Source organism: Aulostomus chinensis, chromosome 12 (genome assembly GCF_037954235.1).
Source record: "Aulostomus chinensis isolate RoL2024-O1b breed Wild chromosome 12, RoL_Achi_v1.0, whole genome shotgun sequence".
Lineage (NCBI taxonomy): Eukaryota > Metazoa > Chordata > Actinopteri > Syngnathiformes > Aulostomidae > Aulostomus > Aulostomus chinensis.
In genome coordinates this window covers 11,857,644-11,879,390 of record NC_141331.1, presented here as the reverse complement: position 1 = coordinate 11,879,390, position 21,747 = coordinate 11,857,644, and the positions used below count along the sequence as shown (strand labels likewise).

At 40.9% G+C, this 21,747-nt stretch overlaps 1 protein-coding gene across 2 annotated transcripts in view; it reads left to right on the top strand.

The window, feature by feature from the left end:
• The first annotated feature begins 5,334 nt into the window (after positions 1–5,334).
• Positions 5,335–21,747, top strand: part of kcnh3 (potassium voltage-gated channel, subfamily H (eag-related), member 3) — a 117,469-nt gene continuing 101,056 nt past the window's right edge. The window contains exon 1 of one of the 2 annotated variants that reach the window (XM_086220157.1): positions 5,335–5,684. In XM_086220157.1, coding sequence (XP_086076283.1) covers positions 5,609–5,684 — 76 coding nt within the window. In that variant the 5' untranslated portion in view covers positions 5,335–5,608. Of the gene's footprint in view, positions 5,685–13,250; positions 13,667–21,747 lie in introns of those variants that run through there. The other variant, XM_086220158.1, reaches the window with a different exon arrangement.

The following is a 21,747-nucleotide window of genomic DNA, read 5'->3' as shown; positions in this document are numbered from 1 at the left end:
ATCGCACTTATTCTGTTTGTTGACAGAGGAGGACTTTGATAAACAAGCCGGTTCTTTGAAACAGGTGCCCGAGCGCAAGTTCTGTTTCGAAAGGCAATTCAGAAAACTGACTGATTAGAGAGTGTTTGTTATTCTGCGTGCAACTTCTTTGGATTCTGTGTATCGTTAGCCTAAAGTCAAATACACGCTGTCGCGATAGACAGTGATTGTATTTATTTTTTCTACGAGAGAGATATACATTCTGGTTTGACATGGATATTTGAAGAGTTTCCCATGAGTGAAATTGTCAGCCTGTTTTTGTCATTTGATAAACAATATATCATGATAAGATGAGCCACAGTCCAGGTGTGGTGGGTTTGTTTTAGCCAATATTGCCCTCAAGTGGTTAGACTAGAAACACACAAAAGCACGTCAACAGCTGACATGCCTAAAACAAAACAAAAAAGATCTTCCCATTGCTATGCTACGATGCTGTTCATGTCACTTAGTTAGAAAGTTCTAATTAGTACGGCTTGATAAATACAAATTATTTCAATCAGTAATTCAATTTTTCAGATTAGCTCTGTTGTGCCATCTTACCTGCAGGCCTACTTTTGCAAAAAAAAAAAAAAAAAAAAAAAAGACAAAACAAAACCAGCAGGAAATATAAGCGCGTTTATTGCTAGTGTGTTCATGCACTGAAAATGTATCAGTAAAATAGGACTATGATCTGCATCTTTGATTAATTAAAAAAAAACAAAACCTTTTTATTAAGAGTCTGATTTTGTTATGAGTACATTTCCATGACAGTAAACACAACATTCACTCAGTTCACAAACTTAAAGTCGCTATCTACATATGGAAGTACTTTGAAATTGCTATCGACGAGCAGCAAATGGCCTTAAATCAGTCATTGTAATATCAAAGCACTTAACACTAGAATGATGATTACTAGCATGTGGATATCCGTGCTGCTTGTCAAGACTGCATTTGAAGAAAATGACTGAGCTCTTATCCGACACGTACAGTACGGTCAGTGTTCAATAAGCGAGATCAAATTACAGAAGATTACTTTAGAGTTTCAGCAATTTTCCCAAATTACACTGGCCTTTGGTCTCTGGTAAACTTGATTGACTTGAATGGTTTTCATTAGAAAGCCTAGCAGAGGCTTTGCTGTGGATGCTCGTGCACAAAATCGAAGGCATACAAGGGTGAGCGAGTGCAGCTGGGACACTGGAAGGGAACGGACATGTGTTCCTGTCTTGGAAGTGCATTGTCATGTTTTAAGGGAACACATATTTCATTCATTAATAGGCTTTCACAGTAAGTTTGGCAGGAGAGTATTGGAAATACTATGTACGGTGTTTTGAAGCATTCAGTGTGGGTTTACAATAAAACAAACCTGCTACATGTTAAACTCAATGTCATTTTTGAACTTCAGTCCACCCTCCCAGTGTCGCTCCCCATAAAGAAGCAAACCTGAGAAATGGAAATCAGTTTGATTTCACAAAAGAAAAAAAAAACAACCCTCAGCTCAGAATGACAAGAAAATAGCCATGAATAACATGACCACCCTTATTACCCCTCAAAGAAAATACTTAGAGAGGGTTCCAGAATGAAGAGTAAACCAGATACACTTTCAGTGTCATAAAGAATAAGTATTATTTATTTTGGCAAGAGATATTCCCACATGCCCGTCAACTGTTTGGCTGCTTTAAACACGACCTCAACATTGAAACACAAAAGGCATAAAAGGCATTAAGGAATGGTGACATGCTTACAGGCATTAAATGATCAAACTTAACTTGAGCCATAAAGCGCAAATAAGTCATCTGCTTGGCAACTCAAACGCTGACTCTGAAAGCTCACTGTCACTCAGTCTTTATACTGAATACATAACTGGAAAGGATTACTCAGTTTAACAGGAGGAAGATTCCCTGGAAAGGTGGTTTTTAATGCCATCTGGAGGAGGTTTAGTGACATGGCAAGAAACAGAAGAACGTTGCTTTTATTCACTTTAAAATAAGTATTAAACTTCCATTTCTGGAATATCAATAATCACTGATGAGAACAGGTCTGTTCTTAGACACATTTGGAATGGAGCAATGTCAAAGGAACAGGCCTTCACAGCTAGCAATGTTAAAAATAGACCAAATAACCAACTACATTACATCCTGTGTTTCAGTATTTAGTGCTGTGGTGGCTGTTTAGGGAGTTGTGGTCAGGACTAATCAAGATGTTATTGGGTTTCTGTTTCTGGTTCAAGGTTTCCATTGACATCCAGATACTAGAACTGGACCGGAAGTATGAGACACAGAACTTTTTGATTCCATACATCCATCCATCCATTTTCTTCCGCTTATCCTGTTAAGGGTCATGGGGGGGGCTGGAGCCTATCCCAGCAGCTATGGGTGAGAGGCAGGGTTCACCCTGGACAGGTCACCAGTCCATCACAGGGCCAACACATAGAGACAGACAACCATTCACACTCACAGTCACACCTACGGTCATTTTAGAGTATCAATCAGCCTCATCCCCTTTTGATGTCTTTGGACTGTGGGAGGAAGCTGGAGTACCAGGAGAACCCACACAGGAACAGGGAGAACATGGAGACTCACACAGAAAGATCCCGTGCTGGAGCCGGGACTCAAACCTGGAACCTTCTTGCTGTGAGGTGACAGTGCTGACCACTGGTCCACCGTGCTGCCCTGTGTTTCTCCCTCTGTTTCATTTCACTCTCACCAATTCCTGGTTTGTTTTGAAACTACTTCCCTCCAGTGACTTTGTTTGCTTTCCATTTCCTGTCTTTGTCAGGTTCCCACCTTTTTTAAGTGAATCACCTGCATCTTGTCAGTTCATCATTCCTCATCAGCAACAGCTTTCTTCCCTGTGTTTCTTGGCCAATCAGCTTCCTCCCTCATAGCAAATCCATACTGTCCTTGATCAGAATGTGCAACTAAAGTTTTAACTTCACCACAGCGTCACAAGACATCAAGGCAAGTTACAAACAGTGACACCATTCTTTGATTTTTGTTTTTTTATTGAATTTTGAAAACTGATGTCCCCTCCCTACTCCTTACATGGCCAAAGCTCCAGACAATCCATATCCACTCCCAGATTTAGTCCATCCATCCATTGTCTATACGGTTTATCTGTTAAGGGTCAGAGGGGCTGGAGCCTATCCCAGCTGACATTGGGTGAGAGGCAGGGTTCACCCTGGACGGGTCGCCAGTCCATCACAGGGCCATCAGGAGCAATTAGGGGTTCAGTATCTTGCTCAAGGATACTTGGACATGGTCACCGGTGGAAGTGAGGATTGAACTAGCGACCCATCTGTTGCTAGGCAGCCACTCTACCTCTGACCCATGCCACCAAAAGTCCAAAACATGTATTTTTATTCATTGTTACCCAGAAATTGCTTTATCATCATTCATGACAGCCACTGAGATCTGACCTTTTGGTTGACAAGTCACTCCATATTGATTCATGGATTCAATAATATGAGATGAGAGCCTGTGATTAGTTTAACCCTTTCCTGCAGCTAGAGACTGAGCCAAGTGAAACGGTTGGCTGTCAGAAACTCTGTTTTCAAAGATATGCTGCTTTAGTTTGTAGAAGTGACGAAAGCTCAGGTAATAACCTGCATAAACACAGAGCCTCTGAGCATCATTCATGAATAAACCATTGATGTGCTCACCTAGACAGGCGGTGGAAATGTAAAAGTAACAAAAATGGCTCGAAAATTCCCTACGTGATGAACGTATGTTGAAGCAATCAGAAGTTGTGGCCTTTTTTAGTAAACATTTTTAGCAAACTTGGTGACACGTGGACATGCATTGGGAGATAAAATGTGTGGTACTAATTTTCTATGATGTATTGAATAAATTTGAACATGAGTAATGTCAGTCTTGATGCTGTGGCTCCAGTTTGTGCTCCATCTAACGCATCCTATCTCTAGGCATCTGCAGCTGTGTTTTCCAGGAAAGGAGGAAAAAAATTTGGTTGGATTATAGTCTTTTAGATGAGTTCCAATACGAGCGTCAGCTGGAACATCCATTGAGCGATGAAATGATTTTAGATAAAAACTCTTCCAAACTCTACCTGTGTTTTTGCAATTATCAGTAACTAATAATAATAATAATACATTTTATTTAAGGCGCCTTTCAGGACACTCAAGGTCGCCGTACAAAGTTAAAAACAGGGCAAACAGTGCAAAAACTGCTTTTTTAAACTCTGAAATGAACCACAAGCTTCATTGTGTTTGAATCTCTTTTTGTCTTTTTCATAATTTTAAATTCACAAACATATTCTTGTACACGTCTCTTATATTTATACATCATAATATCATGGAGAATTCCAGTTTGAATGAAGTATTTAGTAAAACTGGTTGTTCCAGGGGGTTGCACGGAGGTGCATTGTTTAGAACCCCCCAGACTCTTAACAGGATAAGCAGTAGAAGATGGATGGATGGATGGATGGATGGATGGATGGATGGATGGATGGATGGATGGATGGGACTATGGACACAACTATTCATTCTAAATCATCAAACTTTGTGTATGCATTTCCTACACATTCCCTTCCTACTCCCTTCATTAATGTACAAAATACTACAAGTATTTACTGCAGTAAACCATTATATATTAAAGTGTGGATAATTCTGATGGTTGATGGGTTTAAAATAATACTGGACTTCAGCTTAAAACGTCATTATTTTTATTTGAAGAACGCAGCGTTCAAACCGGTTTAAAAAAAAAACCCCGCATTATCAGAATCGAACTTGCGCTTCTCGACCACAAGAGGGCGGAAGCATACTGTACAACGAGGACCAAGCTGTTCTCCAGAGAGGTGCAGCCATGTGTGGTCCTGATGAGAGGCAAAGAACATTTATTTTATGGCCATGTAATGAAGTCTTATTCCTCAGCTCTTCATCTCATCTCTCCGAAGGCTCGCTTCATCACATATGAAAGCGACCTTATCTTAGAAATGGAGACGAGGACACTTTTAACAGAAGGTGTTTATGTTTTAAGCAATTTAAGAGACAGAAGAGGTCTTTTCAAGCAGAGCAGCCGGAATCAGAGGGCAGGTTTTCAGTACAGCGTCTCTTTGTTGTCCGTCCATCTCTACCTACTACTAAACGGACCACAGCAAGACGTGAAAAACGTCACGTGATTTTGTTCTCGGTTGATACTCGCGCATTGAGAGACGGACAGAGAGAGAGAGAGAGAGAAAGAGAGAGATGAGGAGGAGCTTGCTGCTATAGGATTCACTACACACTCCGACCCAGCACCAAAACGCGCAGTCTATCCATCTATCCCCATCTCTCTGCTGCGCGCTCGCTTTTGCGCACAAACACTGGCGTTTTTATTTAGATTTGTCTCCCCAGTTGGAGGGTGCGCAGGTGCATCCTACGGTCAACAGTCTACCCGCTCTCTGTTGAGTTGATTATGGTCACAACCCCCGCGGTGCCAAGGTGGAGCCACCACGCGTATCTCGGATCGGTGCGCTTCTCCAGGGGCTGGGATGCGCACCGGGAACCTCCCGCTTCTTGCCTAGTTTTGGGACTGAGCAGGAGTCAAGCTCTGCCCCGGGGCGCCGGGCCAGGAGGACCCAGTCGACCCGGAGCAGGATGCCGGTGATGAGAGGGCTGTTGGCCCCTCAAAACACCTTCCTGGACACCATCGCCACTCGCTTCGATGGCACCCGTGAGTAATGAGCAGCTCTCCGTAAATGTCTGAACACATTGAAGGCTTCCTCACACGGTTCAACATAGACTGGGAAATCCCTACAATAAGACAAAAATAAAATAGGCTTATTCAAGCATTTTCTTAAAGGTGCAAAATATTAATTCGACATCTACATCACTTTTCTCTGAGGGTCTGATGAGATTTCAAACACAAACAAAGCACACATTTGTTAACTTATTGCAAACAAACACATATGTGCGTGGTTAAATATGTTTGTGTGACAATATTCTCATTTTTAATGCATGTGGAGGCTGTATTTTCCAATAGTTGAATGCAAATCAAGTGATCCTGCTGTTGTACCTTAATGACTGGCGCTGTGCACCACTGCAGCCACATGGTGCCTGTTTTGCGCACATGCTCAGAGCTCCCCTGCATTAGCTGAGAGGATCCAGTTCACCGCTCGAGCTTTTAAACCTAAAGAGCTAATACACATTTATTGAAATGTCGATCATAACTCTGTTGAAGCTCAAACTGATAAAGAAATGATGATGTAGAGGGTTTCTGGTGCACGGATGCGATGAGCAGCCCGGGTATGTTGGGGCTCCTGCTGGGGAGGTGGGCGGGTGAGAAATGCTTTTATTGGGTTTGAGCTGATCGTTTATCTTTTCTTTGTATTGATTCCTCAGTGTTTGTGCAAGTCTGCAAATTGGATGAGCCCGTGTGTCCTCTCCTCCTTTCAATATTCTAACTTTGGAAGTGAGTTGTCAGTATTTCCTCTCAAAAGGAACACAGAGGTTCTGCCAGGAGCAAACGAGAAACAAATCACATTGCTGTTTATCACCCCACTAATATCTCTACTGTCATGAGAGGAGTGAGTAGGAGTCTCAAACATAATTGTGTCATCTGCATTGATGCAACTACACACACACACACACACACACACACACACACACACACACACACACACACACACACACATACACAGTCATACAGACACACTAACAGAGATGACAGGCAACAGGAAATGATCCCTTCCTTCTTCATGTACTGTTCAGTAGATTAGCCCTCATCATGTCAAGATATGGTCCAATCCTCGCTATTTTTTTTCCCTTTGAGTGGCTAAAACACAGGGCTTCCATTTGCCGAGGTGCTAATAATTACACAGCTCCAGGAGCGCATCTGCAGTCACTGTAATTAACTCGCATGGATGTCAAGAATTCATCGTGGCCTTTCTGCTTGTCAGGCCAGGCGGGGGTGAGGGGCATGAGAGATGTAGGCTGGTGGGGGCAGGGAGAGTAGCTATAGACTGATGGGGGGGGGGGGGGTTAACTAACATATTTTATGGGTCTAACTGGGACAAACGTCGATACTTTGGTGACAACTGAGGTGAAGGCCAGTCTTCTGTGTCAAAGGAGGTGATGGGGATGCAGCGTGTGTGTGTGTGTGTGTGTGTGTGTGTGTGTGTGTGTGTGTGTGTGTGCGCGTGTGTCAGTTTGAAGGCCTTTTGTTGTGACATGAGCCAAATGTCAGTCATGATTCATCTGAAGAGACACTCATCACTGTCACGACCCTACCTGAACATACTTCTCGTCCTCTTGTTGAGGCTATTTGCTGCTCATGCAGTGAATACATCCAGATCAATGTGCTTTATAAATTTCATTATTAGCACAACGCCTCTCCAACCCAAACAACTTGCTTGACCCTGATACTACTAATATCTGGAAACATATTTACCTCCACCAAGAAGGTAATGTATCACTGGCATGAGTCTGAAGATTTTCACAGGAGATTTAATAAGCAAATATGCAGATTCTGTCGAAATTTGGTGAAAATATCACTTTGAACGTTTGGAAGTAGGGGCGGCATGGCTCAGAGGTAGAGTGGCCAACGAGCAACCGAAGGGTCGCTGGTTCTATCCTCACTTCCCCCAGTGACCATATCCAAGTGTCCTTGAGCAAGATACTGAGCCCCTAATTGCTCCTGATGGCCCTGTGACAGACTGGTGACCCGTCCAGGGTGAACCCTGCCTCTCACCCAGTGTTAGCTGGGATTGGATTCAGCCCCCCCCCCCCCCCCCCCCACACCATGCCCCTGAACTGATAAGTGGTATAGAAAATGGATGGATGGACGTTTGGAAGAGATCATGCTCATATGGTAGATTCTGGACCCTGGAGACGATTTGTCACTTTTGATTGCCATTTTAATCTATGATCCAGAAAATTCATTTTGGATATAATGGTCAATATTTCAGAAAAAAAATGTAAGCATGTTTTGATGGAATCTGTTGAAGCCTTGTGTCAAGTATTAAGCTCCAGGAGATGGTTTGGATCATCTTCTGAATCGGTGATTCGGAAGACCTACTTGTGGCGGTTGATGTGGATGATAACATGATAACTCTGTATCTTACTGAGTTATGCACGCTCTGAGCGGTTTCCGTCGTGATGTCACTAAATTTGATTTTGACTTTTACTCTTCCGCTCTTAAAGAGTATTGAGTAAAGTATTGTTTATCTGACAATGCTGTTATTTACCTCTGAGAGTGAGATGACATCAGGGGTTTGAATCGACTACACGTGCTGCCAACGCTCTTCCAGCGAGTGACGGGTGTATGTGATTGTAATAAGTTAAAGGTTTCAGATTGTAATAAGAAAAACAACACAACCCTAATGAGAACTCCTGCTGCAGTTTGACATCACAGCTTCTGAATCATACACTTTTATATATTGACCTTGAAGAATGGCGGGGGGAAGAGAAAAGAACCTACACAGGAAGATATATTTGTTAATGTAAGTGTTATATTTGTTAATAAGAGTTTTCTTTGAAGGAAGCTGGGACCTAAGAGAACAGAAAGTGTTAAACCAACTCAAACCTCATGCACGGTTCAATCAATGCTTATTTGCTGCTGTGCTCTCTAGAAAAGGTAGCAGCTGTGAGCCAAGTCAATTGCTCTTATTAATTGAGTGGGTCTTTGACTCGTCCTAATTAGGTTATGGCCTGAGCTCTGCTCATCATGTCATTTTGGACCAGCAGCCCCCCCGTAAGCTGTCCCCAGCCTGCTCACAAACTCTCTTTTTATCACTAGTTGGTCCAAAAGAAGATTTAAGCTTTTGAGGAATTCTTCCTGTGTCAGTAAACCTGATTATCGCGCCGTCACAATTGAAGCGATAGTGTGTTGTATTTTTCTTGTTTAATTCAACGTCTCTTTCATTCAAGCCCTCACCAAACATCTTCTATGGTTGGATGTACACCGCTGAGCGTGAGCGACAGATGCTAGCGCCCTGCCGAGCCCGCTGCCTCCACTACTCAGCTACTTCCGCTGACTTGAATTTGGGGAATTCATTTAAACGGTTGACCCCTGCAGACTTTCTAAATCTTTTCAGACCAAATGGATCAATGGATTTCACAGCATTGTGTGACATCAACAACAATTTATCAGCGAAAATGATAATGAGAGTAGACTACAGTGGGGAAAAATGCGTTTACGGAAAGATTAATTTGCTTTTTAAGCAAATGATTAAGTGTAAATGTTTACTCTTTATATCCAGAGTTTTTTTATGAGTTGATCTACCTCAGTCTCCAGTCAGACTTTCAGTATTATTCACAAATCTGCTTGAAAATAATGTCTTTATGAATTCAGCCTTTTTCATGGAGAACTGTGGGATAATTGAAGTGAGCTATTAGAGGATCTGAATTGCAGCAAACGAATTAACAGCAAATCAATAAAGGTCCTTCGTGGACTGATAACTTACCTCAATGAAAGCTCCCCAGATCTTACAAGTCGTATTGCAGCATTTCCCTGACTTCGACAATCTCTCACCACTGTACGCTCTTATCACACATAATAGTCACTTTTCCAGCCGTCTCATTTGTTCCAGTCACAGAGCGGTGAGGTGTATTACTCGGCTCTCTCTCAAACAGCTTAAGATTCATTCAAATTATCTCTCATCCCTCTCGTCTCCACCCTTTCATCCCTTGCTGCTCTTTCTCTCTCTCTGTCTCTCTCTCTCAATCTTTCATTAGTTGTCTCCCACCCTTGTGCTCCCTCTATTATTTGGTGCATGTACATGTGCATATGTGTAAGTGAGAAAATGAGTGTACAAGGTTCCGGGCTGCAGGGAGAAACACTGTCACAACCTTGCTGTGCGGCTGTGTTTGTGTGCCTGTGTGTGTACGCATGTGTACCTGTGTATGTTTGACAGCACAGATTAGCACTGAAGCAGTGTCTTGCCTCAGGTGTATGTTTCCCCTGTGGCGCTTTGTGCTTAAACCCCCCAACTGGCTTTTTGCCAGGCAGGAACAGATATAATGATAGGCCTAATAATGGTAGGACCTGGCTCCGTCCCTCTGTCGTATTATCAAACTTCACCCATCATGCTTTGCACCATGAAAGAAGCAGGCAAGCGGCTAGATGACAGTCAATGTAAGGTGCAGCGGTGCTTTGAACTAGCATGGCTACATGCTCACAGCGAGCAGGTCGAATGATCACCATGGCCTCCACACTAGCTTAGCATCACCTCAGTAACACTAAACAGTGTAGAGCTGCGGCTGAGAAGAATCTTTGAATATTTTTTTTTGCAAGCTTATTTACTTACCAATGTTGATTGCTGTTATGATATGTAGTGTTTTTGTGTGTGTGTGTGTGTATTTGTGTGTGTGGTATATTGTGTTTTGTTGCTGGTTGTGTGAACCATACATTCACTGATGATCTGCAAAAATTACGTTCCTAATGGATAAATAAAGTTCTTTATGTAATATACATGTATACAGGCACACACACACATATATATACAGTACAGTATGTGTGTGTGTGTGTGTGTGTGTGTGTGTGTATGTGTGGGTGTCAGACAGACTTTTGTTGAGCTACAGTATTTGCTATTTCATAGGAAAAGCTCAAATTAGTCCAGCTGTTTACTGTAGTAGCATTGTTTTGATTGTGTTAAATGTCTCTGATTCTGGAAAAGTATATAAGTAATATACAAACTTCAATATATAACGGACGTATATTCAAATATGTGAACTGGATTGGCAATGCTTACCAGTCTAAAATATTTCTATTATGTTTGCAGTTCATATCAATTGTAATTACTTACATCATACATGGATCACATGACTGATTAGTATTTGAAAATATTTTCAGAAGGGAATTCTTGATCCTTTCCTTGTGACGAGCTGAAACTACCTCATAGTAATCAGTGTTTTAATGAGGTTGTTCCACAGATCATGTTATAGCTGTGGGAGGGGGTGCTGAATTTCAATGAGCAACTTGATCACAGTTGATCACACAAATTATGTAAATGTAAATTCAATTGTCCAAACTAATTGCAGTAATTTAGACATTTCCTTGAAGTTGCTAAATTATAATACAACTGTTTTTTCTAACAAAAATACACAATTTGGGGCCTGATTACACAAGATGCTCTAAGCCCTCATGAGTTTTCTGTCTTGTCGTTACTTAATGTGCTGTGATTATTGATTGTGCTGCAGCTGAAACCTTCGCTGGCCATAATAGCAGCAGGTCACATTCTGTCTCTCGTTATCATCAAAGAGGAGGAAGGAGAGACGGACACATGAATGGAAAGAAAAAGAGACGGACAGATTTGCCTTGTAGAGTGAGTGAGAGTGAGCGAGAGAGAGAGAGAGAGAGAGAAAACATGCTTAGGCCTGGAAGGTGAGGAGGGAAAAACAGAATTTATAGATTGTGATGATGCCTGGTGATGGGACAAGACTACAGAAAATAATGAAAGGCTGTGTAAATGCAAAGTAGGTTGCTGACTGCAGGCGGCTCATCGTAAGGTTTAAGCAGAAATAGAGTATTTCACCGTAAAAAAACAGATAGCGCATTGAGATTAGAATCTGAATAAAAAGACAATGAGAGATAAGGAATTCAATGAGAACTGCCATTGTATAATTTTCAGCCACAGCAGGGAGTTTTTAGAGAAAAAGCTAGAAAATAAAACTCCAAACACCGTAGTTATTCAGTCAGCTCCAAGGGAATCAAGTAGTTCCTCCTGGATTAGATGGAGACAAATAAATCAATAAAAAAGAGTGCTTTGGTCAAAACAGAATGATATCTGATGTCATCTTGATACTTGTTTTCAGGTCTGCATCCCTTTAAAAAAAAAAAAAAATCTTTAGGCTGCATGGTGGTGCGGTGGTCAGCACTGTGGCCTCACAGCAAGAAGGTTCCAGGTTTGAGTCCTGGCTTGGACACGTCTGTGTGAGTCTGCATGTTCTCCCTGTTCCTGTGTGGGTTCTCTCTGGTACTCCAGCTTCCTCCCACAGTCCAAAGACATCAAGAGGGGACGAGGCTGATTGATACTCTAAATTGACCGTAGGTGTGACTGTGAGTGTGAATGGTTGTCTGTCTCTATGTGTTGGTCCTGTGATGGACTGGTGACCTGTCCAGGGTGAACCCTGCCTCTCACCCATAGCTGCTGGGATAGGCTTCACCCCCCTGCGACCCTTAATAAGAAGAAAATGGATGGAAATTTATCTTTGAAAATTTAATATGAACAGGATGGTGATGCAAATTCAAATGACCGTGTTGCCTGAGTCATGGCTGTGTCAGTCAGGCTGGTGTGGAAATATTCACTTGATAAGATAAAACTTTAACCAGCAGAGGGGCTGTAAAAAAAAAAAGAAAAAAAAAAGTCAAAAGACAACGCCAAGCCAAACTGCTAGATGGAAATATGAATCAACATGTTTGATCAAAATAAAAAGGAAGAATTATGACCAATATAGCTGAAGATGCATGGGTTTGGTTGGTGTGTTGGAGGATTTTATTTTTCAAGCCTATCTTGAGTATCTCAATGTGTTATGCCATTTTTTGGTTCTTCCATTTTATTTATTTTTTTTAATTCTCTCATATGAGCTTCTGTGGTTTGAGGGACACCAGCAGCACCTCAGATACTTCTCTCTTTACCAGAAGTATAACTGCTGCATGTGTAAACAAAAAAAACAGTTAACTGAGACTTTGACACACAACCTAAAAGCTAGCGATTTAGCCGCAAGCATGAAGTATAATCTGCAGCCTGTGTCACAACATTGAAATGTAAAGCATGAAATCATATTGGACCATTTAGAGCGAGAGCAGCAATTCATCCTTGCTGCAAGGTTGTGTCAGGGTCGAGTAACCAAACATCTGTTACCAGAGCACCTCCAACTGTAAGCAAGAAGTGAGAAATAGCAGGTCTGAAATGCTACATAGATCTTTCATTGACAGATGCCATCTAGTGGCTGCAGCTGTGACCACGCAAATGATGGAAATCCAAGGACATCAATTTATTGCGTAAAAAGCCCATGGGCGTTTGAGAAGAAAGACAACTTGATGGCTTAGGACAGTGATTCTCGAATTGTGGTAAGCAAGCGCCATCAAGTGGTAGGAGGGGGAACTAAACATTTGGTTTTCAAAAGAAACAGGTCAAAATCATGTAAAATAAAAACAATTCTACCAAAACTACTTTCAAATGAAAAAGGCAAAGGCAAAGGCAATTGTTTCTCAAATAAGTTTTGTCTTGTCGTATTTTGTGTCAGACCGCTACGTGGTCACGTTCATTCACGTCGCGAGCGCGCAGCCGCTCTGTTCGCGCCGCCGGCTGTTGCTAACGTTAGCAGCAATGACGAAAAGACCGCATGGAGCTAGACTGAAGCTTTCGGTAGAGAAGAGCCGAGGCCTCTGTGTGACTAAATTAAACCAGACGGCACCTTACAACTAAACACCGTGGGCTGACAGATAAAGCGTCGGTTGTTTTTCCTGAGACAACTGGAAGCCCTCAAGTGGTCCACGTCCACGAGGCGGTAGTTGTGTCTTCCGTTAGCCACAGAGGTGACACACCCCCAAGATAATTTGCGGTTCAGAACTACATCTGTGCCGGAAAAGCTTCTCTGCACTTGCCCAGATCAAGACCATAGAGGCAGGGTGGACGCTGAGACGGACCAGAAACTAAAACCGACGTCAGTTGAACCGGACTTTGCAGGACCCCCCTACGCATTAAAGCTTCTGTAAGTTGACAATACTTACTAACATGCTAGCCAGTGTTGACCTTGTAATATCGTATTATGCAAAGTTTTAGTTTTGAGATATTTCAAAAGCAATTTTGAAAGTTTAGCTGAGTGGCGTTTTGAATTGTCTGAGCTGGGGTGTGATGTGAGTTCACGGCCAGTTGAGGGAACTTGAGGGAATTATACTCTGGATACTTGCTGGTCTCTCCTTGACACCTCCCCAGCAGACGCTAAAAATATTGACTGGATTCAGCCAAGAAAAATGTTCTTACAAGTGTGTGTATATTTTTTTCCCACTGGCTCTGTGTATCTGTATGAAACGGAGGGCTGGCCGTTGTTGAGTGACGGTTGTGTAGCAGAGAGGCCAGTTGTAGTTGTACATCTCTGAACACTATGGCTGACTGCGATAATTGGTAAAAATAATAACAGGAATAAATGGAATAAACCTGACTCTGTGTGAGGTGTCCGTAGCTGAACAGGGTGACTGTGTTACTGTTTTTTTTTTTTAACCTTAAGTCATTATGGTGGTACTCAAAAAGCCTATTTGTTTCCGAGTTGATACTTTATTTAAAAAGCTTGTGAATCACTGGCTTGGGAGTTAGGTTGAGGGGTGTTAAGGTAAGGTTTAGGAAAATTAGGTAAAAAAAGAACCCCTAAAAGTGTTTGCAATTAAAAGATCTCTCTTTTTGAAAGACTTTCTGTCAGAAAACCGAACGAGGTAAACTCATCCATTTTGAACTCCCCACCAGTGGTCCTTTACTTGAGTTTGGGGGATCTAATTTGTCATGTCATCATGTTACATATCAATTGTAGAAAAATAGTTTTTAATGATAAGAATATATTACAAAAGATTGCAAACATGTTAGTCTATTAAATCTTCTTAACATCAACATGGTTACCTTGTAATTGTGAGATTATTAGCATGATGATTCAACAAACTCTGTGACAAAGTACTGTAGTTAGCGTAGCAGTTGACTGTCATGGTTGCTGCTGGTTTCCAGCTCATGCAACACATATTCACACATGCAGGAAACCACTTCAGACCTGCATGTCACATTGTGTTGACTGCGTAATACATTTCAGTTAAAAGAGGCCTGTTGCAGTGGTTATGTTTACTGTGATGGGGAGGAAAATTAATAAAACCATTAATTGGACAGGCTCTTCATTGCATTTGTAATCAAGGTAGCTCTCCATAAAGTGAGCATCGCTTCATCGAGAGCTCACTTCATTATTTCTCATTTTAACTGTCTCCATTTTGCACTCATGGTGTGCCTGAAGTCAGATTATGAAGCTGATAATCAGTGATGAGAGAACTTAGTGAATTAGGTCTTTGGCAGATGGATTGCTCAGAGGTAGAGTGATGCTCCGGGAGCTGGAATCAAAAGACCCACAGGGGTTGTTTTCTTTTGTTTAGAATTATGTGTAGAGACTAAAATACACATGCATGCCCATGTGTCTGTCTCTGTCTGTCTCTCTGTCTGTCTCTCCCTCTCTGTCAGTCTGTCAGTCATATATTATTGAAGACTATTATCTTTCCTACAATGACTTCTTCTATACAAACTGATCTGGATAAAGCAAATGAAGTACAAATGAACTCAGCATGTCATGTCAAGCATTTATCATCGGGTGTAAAATTGCAATTTCTGGTTCCAAAAATCATACAATAGGTGTTAATGAGGCAGTAATATTAAAGGCACTCTTGGAGAGGAAATAGGTGTGAAAATGTCAGGTTGTCATCTATTCTTGTCAATAAATTAGTTTTGTGAGCAGTTGCGTGTTAGGAGCCACATGTGAGACCTTCCATCTTTTGTGCTTCAGCATTATTAAAGTATAATAAAATTAGTTTTATTGTATATTATCACGGATGGGTGAGCTAACAGAATGGAAACATGAAGAGCGACCAGCACCACATAGAAAATGTCATAAACCATGTGGTCAATTAGGATTGCACCATGTGTTTAAGAAATTAGGGGAGGAAAGAAAAAGAGTGCAGAGGATGGAATGCAGCGGGCCTGCTGTATTAGTGGTAAATGAAAGTGATGAAGCCAAAGCGACAGGAGGTACATAAAGTGTTGTTCTGTGGTAATATGTTCAGAGAGAAAGCGGATGAATCCAAGCTTTGGACTTTATTAGACCCGGGACCTGGTACTGATCAACAGCCTCGTGGCCAGGGCCAATGAAACAGCTTTTAATTTCTCTTCAAACTGTTTCCAGGCAACATACAAAAACATATTTTTCAACCCCATCTCTGAGGAAATTGTTCTTATTTTCTGAATTGTTTTCGAATTTATTTTCCCCATTATGTTGTAGCAGACATATGGCAGACATAACTGCCTGGACAACTGCGTTTTAGCAGACATCTTTTTCTTGTGTGAAAGTACCTCAACTTTTATGTAATGCAACAAAATAAGTAGAATAATAATGACAGAAAAATTCATGATGGTATCACAATAGTGCCTCTGAAATAATATATTTTGAGTGTTCATGTATGATGTACGTCATCCAGTGATCTTGTGGCTGAGATCATTAAGGTATGATTAGCTATAAAAATGGAAAAGAGGAATTGCTGCATGACAAATGTTGCTGAAAGAAAAAAAGGAAATATTGTTTCAAGTGACCCCTGACCCCTAGTAACAACTTCCATCCGGGCCAACTAAAGGTGGGCCAACCTTTTGAGTGTAGACCGTACCGTGCACTTAAGGAAACTGTGGGATCAAACCTTGGTAAATGTAAGTGTGTTCACCTCTGTATGATCCAGATTTGTAGATTGTTCATTGAATTTTGCAGTGGTTAGTGTTATTGTTGTTTCAAAAGTATGTTTGGAAGTGTAAGCACACTTACCAGAGCTTGCAGGTACTCGATCCCTGAAATTCTAGTAACATTACTTGGGCTACAATGAGTGCAGAGGGCTGTAAAGTTGAAGTTAATCAAAAAGGTGTGTCTCATACCAACGCCTAAAGGTGTTCCAACCATTGGTACCATAGTAGGTGGAGGAAGCATTTGAAACACCAGTGAACCTGAACCGCCTGACTTCAGTGGTCCGCTGGGCTCATAGTGGTTCAGCAGACCAGACCAATGTTTTAGACCTAAGTTGTGAAGTTGATTTTTCTGAGAAACAGAATGTTGATAAAGTGCTGGGAGAAGCAGTGCTGTGTTGTGCTGAGGTTTTTGATTTTTGCTGGAAGCCTGGTAAAGGTGGAATGGATCAGCTGTAGGTGTCTTTTGTGGTTGGGTGTAGAGACCAAGGTGCTCAGGTTTGATTTGTGCTGGCCTGTATGTTATTAATTTATTGCAACATTGCAAACTTCACATCACGAGAGAGATGTAGTGCAGGATTCTGCAGCAGCAGATGGAGCATTGAGGCCTCAAGGGCATCGCGCTGTCTTTTACTGAAAAAACAGCTATACAGACAAACATATATAACAGTACACATATGGATACACAGCCCTCATATAGACATACGCCCTGAAGATACAAACGCATAAACAAGGACAGGAAACTGTCCTTCCATGAAAAAAATATCAAAAGTTTCAGAAAGTTCCTCAAACTAAATGCTTATGATGTGCTGATGAAGAAACAATGTATCTTCAATTCAGTTGAAGAGCAATCAAAAGCAAATTGCATTAAGACTCATCTGCAACTTTTCTCTGAAAAACCCATAGAGTTTAACAAAAATACAAACTCTTTCTCAAGACTTTGTTACCAGTGATTACTAGCTGATCCAACATTCTCAGTTAAACAGCTAAAACTACTTCACTCAGTTTGATTAAAAATGTCACTGGAAGAAGGAGAAGTGAAGATCATGAAAAGGGTCTGGGATGTTTGGTCCCATTAATTATCCTTTACATACTCGTCTCAGCAGTTTATTGTGTGTTATGTTTTTATGACTCCCCTGGGCAAAAGGTAGGCTGTCTTGGTCTCTTTCCATACGTCTGTACAACCCATTTTTCATTGACACAATATTTCTAGAATTTCTCAACATTTGCCACAAACGTCTTATGGGAATTAAGAATGAGCTGAAAAGGACACCTCTCTCTCGCTCGCTCTCTCTCTCTCTGTGACATACAAGTCTGATGCAGTATTTCAAGTTATACATGCATTATTTTCATGAAATAAAGAGATTCCAGATTTTGTAAGTCTCCTCTCATTAACAAACCCAATATTGGCTTTGGTCAGACTCACCTGGCATATGGCTGGGAGGAGAGAGAAAGGTGGAGGAGGCAGTTGGAGTCTCTTCAGTCAGCCAGACAGCCAGTCAAGAGCAAACTATGTCAGAGCCAAATGACCCAAACAGGACTTGGCAGCAAGTGCCCAGGGACTGTCACTCCCCCTCCTACCTAGCTCTGAAGAGGGTCAAGACACTGAACAGTCTTTTCATCGACTGCTGCTGCAGAGTGGGTACCTGTACATTTATCTATATTTCTACATGGGGAAGTTATCCGTTCTATTTTGGGTATGTTCAGTTCTATGTATTTGTTTTTGGATCAGTAGATGACCATTATATTGCATCATTAGTCCCACACTACTCTCCACTTTGGCATGGCTTCCTGCTTTTGAGTAATTGTTGCAAATATTGACTTTGGAGAGAGGCGACAGGCTTGTCTACAGCATTTTCCAGGCTTAAAGGGCAGTGACAAAGCAATGTTAAAACACTCATGCACCTGTTATTGGATCGGACAGATTAGCTTTACCTTGGCCATAAGATACAATTACACTTGCTGTTTGTTGGGTGTACATGAACTTTTAATTTCCCTCATCTCTTGGACGAAGAGCTCTGGTATCTCAACTAATTGTTTTGGAAAGAAGACGAGAAGATCTTGTTCTATTCCATATGCCCATATGCCCCTTGTGTTGTGAAGCTATATGTGTTGAAAGAAATGAACTTGTACATCATGACCAGTGAACAGCTGCTTTGGTTACATTTTTGCAGGATGTGATTAATCCCTCAGCTTCGGGGTATGTTGGAGCTGGAACCCACCTCACCTACATTTGGAGGGAGATTAGTCATATCAATCACTATGTCAGGGATTTATGTGTTCTTTCTTTGTATTTTTGCAGTGGTTTTATAAGATTGCCTTAACCTCTGATATTTTTCTGCTTTTTAGTCAAATTTGTGGTATTTCTTGTCTTACCCCTCTGAGAGATCTAGAGTTGCTACAATGATTGACTAATTGGCTGTACTTGTGAATCCACCCTCATTTGGGTAGTGTGTGTGTGTGTGTGTGTGTGCGTGCGCGCATGTACGTGGGTGTGTTAGGGAGCTTTTCATGGCTTGCATTTGTAACTTAAAGCTGTTTGCAATATTACCACATTTATTAATATAGCCTACCAGAGCCATAAGATTATGCAACTATGACATTGTGTTAAATTGGTGAGGGGTACTCCAATGTGTGGCTCTCTTCTTTAACGTCTTTATGTCTTGATAATTATTAAAATACCAACCATGTTTGTTGAATGTTGTTTATGGATTATAGTGGCGAAGAGGGAAAAAAAAAGTTGAGGTAAATTTTGGAAGGGTTTCATTTGCCACCGTTCTTGATATGATCCTGCAACATTTATGCTGATTAAAGTTTGGCCTCTGAAATCACAAGACCCTCTGAAGTCTAATGTCCAGGCAGTTACAGTAGAGGCAAAGGCTGCGCCTGACCTTCGATGCAAGATTGGTTTATAATCATGTTTTAGCAACTGAGTAGGAAGTTATGGGACACAGTTGTCACAGGGTGAAGACAGTTGGGTTTTTTTTCTTGTCCTAAAAGAGGTCATCTCAACCTCCAGCACAGGCAGGCATTTGGTTCAGTGTCAGCTGTAGCCATTTAACACAGCCTGTTGCATCAGTCATGTCATTTGGCGAAGGAGGCCACACTCCAGTTCCAGCAGCCTGGTCTATTGTGCTGAACGTTAACCTAAATTAGAAGCCTAAATGAGAAGCTGAAGGAGTGTGGACCAAGGGTGCAGTATTTTTTTTTATCATGATTCCTCCTGCCTACCTGATCTTTCTTTGGTCTGACTGCCACCTATTATTTTTTCTTTGCTAATTTTGGTGAACTCTGGCCTGCCTGCCTTAATTTGGCAATTGTTTTTTTCTTCCTTTTGCCAGTATTTGTGGTACTTCTTTCTTAGTTAATTTTCAGGCCATACCTTTGCTACATTAGTAATTAGTCCTACCTGTTTGCTGCCCGTTCTTGTGCCAGGATGTCACTGTCTGTCTCTATCGATTCCCTTGTGTTTTGTAGCAAGTTCCTCTGGGTGATTGCCTTGTCTGTTGTATTTATCATTTTGTATTTTGACCCTGGACTGTTTTATGAACTTTTAATTGGCTACTCCTTTTAACTACCGCTATCATTTACCCTGCAAAAGGCTTTTAATACAAGCTTATCATTGGTCTCTGTGTGTTCATCTCTTCCCTCAGACCAGTCAGTATAATGAAAGTGCACTGATATGAAATGTTCATGTGTCTTTGTCTCACTCATTGTTAACTTCTATTTGCTGAGGGATTCCCTCTTGGATTCATTTGCCTAACCATGGACTGTATTAAAGATGTTGACGGAGGCACTGAGAGGAGATGAGAGAGGAAAAGGATTAAATAAATGTATAATTTAAAATGGGAATAGTTGTCTGCTTTAATAAGAGCCCTGCTTTTTTTTCTTTTCTTTCGAAACTTGTCTTTCAAATAGGGCTGGGCGATATATTGATTTTATTGATTAATTCGAGTTTTTTTTTGTTTTATGAAAACAAATAAAAAATGAGGGTTTTTACTCTCCTTCCTATGGCGCACAATTGTCCCCCAGGAGCTTCCATAGCTTTCCCCCTCACCCCACCCCACCCCTCCCTTAAAGAAATGGTGTGTGTGTGTGTGTGTGTGTGTGTGTGTGTGTATATATATATGTGTATATATGTATGTATATGTATATATGTATATATGTATGTATATGTATATATATGTATGTATATGTATATATATGTATATATATATATATATATATATATATATATATATATATATATGTGTATATATATATATATGTGTATGTATGTATGTATATATATATATGTGTGTATATGTATATATATAATTAGAGATAGACCGATATGGTTTTTTCAGGGCCGATACGATACCAATTATTAGTTGTCAAGGAGGCCGATAACTGATATTTGGAGCCAATATTCATTTGCAGTAAAAGTGAATATATAGGCATCAAAATTTTCTAACACTTAACTTTGTTTAAATGCTTTTGAGCATAGGTTTATTAAACATTGTAGAAAAAAAATAGACATCTTTGTTTTAAAATTATAACAAAAAGTGCAGGAAGCTCCCAGGCTCAGCAGCATGTCTTATAAAGTCAAATGAAAACTTAAACTGATAAATAGCTCCCTAAAGTTTGCAAAAGTAAATTAAGTTTTCCAAAATTTCAATATAACTGAAATGTTATTTTAGTTCCAACTAGAGCTGGGTATCACCACTGACCTCCCGATACGATATGATTTCGATACACTAGGTCCCAAGTCGATACGAATTCCGATACGATTCGATACAATATACGATACGATATTTTAGTTACAATACCAATTTTGCTTTGGTAATGGAAGAGATTCTCAAAGGACTAATGCTGTAAATTCAATTGTAAAAGTAACCCTCTAACCTGCTGCATGATTAAATATTAATATTTACATTGAGAACTGACCATTAAACAATAGTTATACAACATCATGCACTTTTTATTTAAATATATGACCTACTGTCATTAAAAACAAAAGGGCAACTTAGACTTCCACAAACTGTCAGCAGCTCAGCAAGATGACTCGCATTGTGGCTAGCTTCAATCGCCGCGTTTGTAAAACGTGGGACATGAGGGACCAGTTACTGTCAGTGTAATGAGAGGTGATTGTCAAGTAGGAATCCGTAGCTCTGCTTGTCCAGCTGTCGCAAGTGATGGCAACTCTCTTTGCCGATTTCCTTGCAATTGCGACATTGTTTTTAACATCTCTGTACATCTTTGAGATTGTGACTTGACTCAGTTGTTTCAGTGTCAGTAGCACATACCATGGTTCCAGTGTCTGGATGAGGTGTCTGAAGCCTACAT